General features: G+C 34.1%; 1 protein-coding gene across 1 annotated transcript; it reads right to left on the minus strand.

Annotated features, from left to right (window-relative positions):
* Window positions 1-1,070: 1,070 nt before the first annotated feature.
* On the minus strand, window positions 1,071-2,133 carry LOC130644862 (protein draper-like). The gene is made up of 3 exons (XM_057450633.1): window positions 1,798-2,133; window positions 1,499-1,708; window positions 1,071-1,379 (listed from the first exon to the last, which is right to left on the minus strand). The coding sequence occupies exons 1-3, from the start codon at window positions 2,085-2,087 to the stop codon at window positions 1,310-1,312; spliced, it is 570 nt and encodes a 189-aa protein (XP_057306616.1). The 5' UTR covers window positions 2,088-2,133; the 3' UTR covers window positions 1,071-1,309.
* Window positions 2,134-5,498: the final 3,365 nt, after the last annotated feature.

Here is a 5,498-nt window from a genome sequence, read left to right on the forward strand (position 1 = left end):
TCTTAGTAGGTCGTTAGCTAGCGTTCTCTGGATAAAAGTACATTTATTTTTTTTACTTCGAATACTAAACTTCGCTTCATCTTAAAGAGAAGGAATTGGAAGCGTATATGATTGTTTAATACATTTTTAATCAGTCCTCTTTGTGATATGTTGTATAATAGTACTTTTTCTTTTTTTAAAAATTATTTCTAACTAACAACATTAACTTCGTTCGACAACAACAGTTTCTTTTTACATTTTAGATTCGAATTACAGTCATATTCGAACCCGATAGATTTTCTATAAAAGTAAGCAACCTCGATCACATAATAAAGAAATGGAAAATGTAGAAGAACAAACAAACTGTATGTTAACCTCATCATGAGTAAACATTGGCATGCTTTGTTTGAAATCACTTTTTCAGGTTCAATTTTGAGGTAATGAGTACAAAAGTTATAAAAGGAGACAGCCTTCTGGCGCTTCAGTTTTCCCCTTTTAGTTGCACAACAACTTATTACGGTGAGATATGGCATGCGGATACTAAATCGGGGTTAAACCTAAATTATTTTACCAATAACGGCCCCATACGACTTTAAAATAAGCAAAAAATAAACCCCCGTTTTGCGATTTTTTTTTAATTTAGTAAATTTTAGCGTAACGCCACGCTTTGGAGACACAATGCATGAGCCATAAGAAAGTGACCCGTGATTTTAGTACCATGAACTCACATAGTCACTCACACAAGCGTACTATAATATAGGATTAGTGGTCTCTGGTCACTAACATAACTTGATAACTATAATATTATTTCTGAACTTTTATTAGGTGATTACTTTTGATAAAAAGAATGATAAAACAACTTAAAAATGCCTTAGAAAAGATGCTAATAAAAGAAGTAAATAAATAAATACAAATTTCAGTCTTATTTTGAAAAGGTGGTAAAGATAAACGTAGTTCGTGTTCACATTTAGAACAATTAGGAAGGTTATTTAATGCAAACCATTAATTCAACATATGCGTTTTCAATTAGAAATAATTTTTAATTATCATCAGAATTTTCCCAGTGTAACAGAACTTTAAATATACTCTGCGTATTCAAAACATTTAGTCTATTCAATGAATCCATTTTTCCCTGCCTGATCAATGACATTTATATAATGAAAAAAAGGGACTGTTTATAAGAACAAAACTCAAATAAAAAGTATTGTGTTATTCTTAGAAAATACAGAAAAACACAAGTGCAAAATTTATATACTGTAAGTGTGCGCTTAAGATACGAATGTTCTGAATATTTCCGAAGCTCTCTCTTCTTCTTTCTTCTTTCACACGTTTACACAGTCACCATTTGTCCAGCACGAGCCAATCTTTCAATGTAGTTTGGTCGAAGACATAATTCATTTCTAAAATACAAAGACGGTACTTACCAAATCTTGAATTACATTCTCGTAATTAGCGCAGCTATTTCCAGGGAGCTTTATTCATAGCTAAAAAAGAAGCTTCAGATCTGGAAAATACTTACAGGTTGTCAGATGTATAAGGACAGTACACATTGCAATAATCTGCAACAATCACATTTTCGCCATTGTCAGAGCTGTAATGACTTGCATTTGGTCCAGTCCAACCGGTACAACATTTGCATCTACCACCAGGGAGACAGACACCTTCACTATTGGAACACTTGGGGTCGCATGGTGGCACAACTTCTGGAAGTTTTTTGCACTCAGGATTACTAAAAATGTTAACGTTTGCATTTTTTTTTATTAAAAACAGACTATTTAATGTAATAAACGTTTGGGCCGATTGGTTTCCTATACTTACGCTACGCTTGTCCCAAGGAATTGGCATTCTTTATCACAATAATCTGCAACATATCGATCAAGTCCACTATTATAACTGCCATTAGGTCCAGACCAACCGCGACAGCATTCACATTTACCAGTTTGAGGATTGCATTTTCCATGAGAGCTTGCACAGCGTACATCACATTTCTTCATGACACAAGTTTCGTTTCTGTGAAGACAAAATAATGGTAAAGGGCGACATTTTTTTAATTTTTTTGCAAAAGTAAACCATAATCTTGAACAAATTATTTCTGGTCGAACAAGCATTTTTTTTTAAAACAGGCTAAAAGTACTGCCATAGACTTAGGCGGATCGCAGATATTTGAACAATTCGAAAAACAACATATACGAACATTTTTAGTATACTTCGTGTTTGAGATTACAGCTGTGATTTATCTATTTTAAAAAAGTTTTTTTTTAGTACACATTTCTGATATCATAATTCTTTATATAATAATTCTTTTGCATTACAACAAAGGAATGGTAAAGGGCAACAATTAACTTGTTTTGCAAAAGAAAGCCATAATCTAAAAACATTATTTACGGGCAAATATGTATTTTTCGAAGAACTGCAAAATATAAAATTTTCAATACAAATCCTATTGAAGATTGTAGTTGCGATTTATTAATTTTCAACTCCAAAATTTACAATTTCTTTAATAATAGCCGTCGTCTGTTTGTCTGTCCGCGAAAGCCGTGTCCCGTAACAGAAAGACGAAATTTTTAAAATGCGCATCAATACCAAATGCGATATATTTCTGTCCACTTTGTTGCAACCGGTTAATTTAAAGGGCGGGCGACCCCGTGCATTTTTCCACGGGCTAACGCCTTTTCTTTAATAATAGCCGTCGTCTGTCTGTCTGTCCGCGAAAGACGCGTCCTGTTAGGGAGACACGAAATGCGATATATAAAGGACGGCAACCCCGTGGATTTTTCCACGGTTCAACGACTATTCTATATTATAATACCCGTATACGTCTGTCCGTCTGTCACGCAAAATGGTACCACAAGTAGCGACACACACGCAATGAGGTATTAAAAGGACAGGCGAACAGTGGATTTTTCCACGGGCCACCGACTAGTACTTTCTAATTTTGTAAATCAACTAGGAAAAAAAATAATACGTCTTATATGATTTCTGTCGGAAATACAAAAAACGTCAATGCTGGTTACAATACCTGACATGATGTGTATAATGACAAGGAGTCAAGCAGTTATCAGCTCTGATTCTATTGATTCCTTCAGGATTATTTGTAGTAGGTATCCATTGTGCATTTGGTCCGGTCCATCCATATTGACAGAAACACTTTGGCTTTGAACCAGGTTCTGTAATAGTAAAACCACCAGGAAAGCATGATTGATCCGTGTAAGTGCATTCCAGATTGGATTTTTCACAAGGTCCACTTTCATCATTCTCCATATGGTATGTTTCCTCTACGTCCATTTTGTGAAATTCATCTTTGAAGTTGTATCTACTGCTTACACCAGTTGCAACCACGAATAAGACAAAAATGTTTATGATTGACTCCATCTTCCTGCTTGTTAGCTTGTCGTTATTAACATTAAGACCTGCATTTATACCCCTTTTTTACCACCTATGTAGGGGTCAAAGACCCACACAAATTGGCAGAAATATTTCAAGTACGTCTGTACCTCCTCAGTGTTTGAACTTTATATCTTTAGCTTTCTCTGAAGTTCAAAACTACCTACGTCCGAAGAAAATTATCAATTCATGACTGTTTTGTAATTGGTTATCAGTTTTTGCTTTCGTAATGGTTGCCATCTTCACAATTTTTCACTGTTACCGTTAGAACACTGACATTTACTCAGCCTATGTAATGCAAGCCAGTAAATACTGGTAGAGAATAGTCTCGTTGATTGTGTTAATTTATTTAACGAAAAACAAATTGTGGCGAAACATGACGATTAAAAGTTCAAAAAGTCAGATATATGTTTTAATCTTGCAGTGATAGTATCTATAATCACAATGCATGTCAAAGCAATAGTGATATCTTATCAGATTTCAGCATCATCTACGCGTTTTTGTCGTGGAACTCTTCCGTCAATTTGAGTAAAATGAACTGAGGTTAGAGAAGATTTCCTTTATTTTCGCGGAAAAAGCGTTTTTTCAACTCATCTTTAAAACGTTAACAACTTTAATGATTTCAAGTTATGAGGAATGCTAAATTTACAAAAAAACAAACTCGTTAGGAACATTTTCTCGAACAAAATCAGCCTTTTCTATTTTTTTTATTTATTTATTAAAATTTTATTCATTTATTATTTTTATTTTGAAAAAGTCCAGTACCTATTTTGTGGCGGCTTCTATTCAAGTACGTTTTTCGCATACTGTTTTTCCTCTCAATATCTTTTCCAAAGAGAACAAAACATAAAGAACACGTTTTTAATGTTCAAAATTTATTCTGGACACCATAATTCGCCAGCCTGAATCCCCTGTATAATCCTCAAAAATCGGAGTAATATTTCATAAACTACGATGGAGTGCTGATTTGCGCCTATCTTGAGCGTGCAAAAAGAAAACAGCAGCAGCAGTGCTTTTTTAGTAATAAAGCCCAACCAAGCCAGTAAGTTACTAATTCTCTGTATTATAATAGTATAGTGTACTTTTGTGACATAAAATATAACTTAAGAATAGTTGACGTTAGTCAGAATTTTACAACTGGCTTACAAAACTTTTGAATGGAGGAAAAAATAGAGCTAAGATAAGCAGTAGATATTAGTAATTTGCAAGGTAAGTATATTTCTGAAATGGTCAAGCCCTTGGTTTGTACCTTACAGCCAAAAAATCGATAGTGCGTCTAATTAAGCATAAACGATTTTCTCAATTACTTGATAAAATTCGCAAAACTTTGCACTAATTTATGTTCCGGGTTTCAGCTGCCTAAATTGTTTGGGAATATTTTAGTATTTTGGTTTTTATTAAATTGTTTTCGCTAGGTAGCTAGATTTATTCACAAGTCAATAGCCACTCCAACACAATAATTGTTATCACGTCTGCCACACGATACGGACATTTCTGTGAAAAATGTCAGCAGATCTCTCCACTCCTACCCACGAAAGCCGTGATAAGCTGCATATACGGCAAAAAGTGCATTTTGGGAAGGATTATGCGCTGTAAGCAAATAACCAATTCACTTCCTTATCAAAACCTGAAGAAACTTTGAATGCGTAAACTGACTGATATGCTGATATGTATTACCCACAGGCTCCCTAGTCATCTCTAAGACTTTGATTTGCATTTTTGGAGAATTCTAACCTTATTTATGCTAGGTCGTGGCTGGCGACAACAAACCGCATTAAAGAAAGGCATGCATTTCTTCGCCAGTAGAGCCGTTGTTATGAATCATTCTGGTCTTATTTCTTTACAAGAAAGTAAACATATATAACAAAATAATTTCGAAACTTTTATCCCTTGTGGCTATTCGAATCTACGCAGTTCCTTAAAGCAGTACATTTTAATCGAGCTGAAATTCCTATAATTTAAGTAAAAATTGAAGAATGACCTGTAATGTGGTTTTTTAGTTTGATAAATTTTAACTGGTAACTTTTTCCTTATAATTTTACCTCCTGAGTCGCTGCATCTTCAATTCAGAAATTTGTTGACACCAATAAATCGTTTTTGAAGGAATATCAATTTTAAGTATTTTTAATGTGCAT

The sequence above is a fragment of the Hydractinia symbiolongicarpus genome, chromosome 5 (genome assembly GCF_029227915.1).
Source record: "Hydractinia symbiolongicarpus strain clone_291-10 chromosome 5, HSymV2.1, whole genome shotgun sequence".
NCBI classification, from domain to species: Eukaryota; Metazoa; Cnidaria; class Hydrozoa; order Anthoathecata; family Hydractiniidae; genus Hydractinia; species Hydractinia symbiolongicarpus.

Excerpts from the sequence above, each read along its gene's own strand:
- LOC130644862 (XM_057450633.1), bottom strand. The coding sequence starts at position 2,087 with ATGCTTGTTCGACCAGAAATAATTTGTTCAAGATTATGGTTTACTTTT. Across the intron at positions 1,709-1,797 it reads TTCCTTGGGACAAGCGTAGC|TAATCCTGAGTGCAAAAAAC; the intron begins GTAAGTATAGGA and ends TAACATTTTTAG. Across the intron at positions 1,380-1,498 it reads CCTTATACATCTGACAACCT|AAATGAATTATGTCTTCGAC; the intron begins GTAAGTATTTTC and ends TTTGTATTTTAG.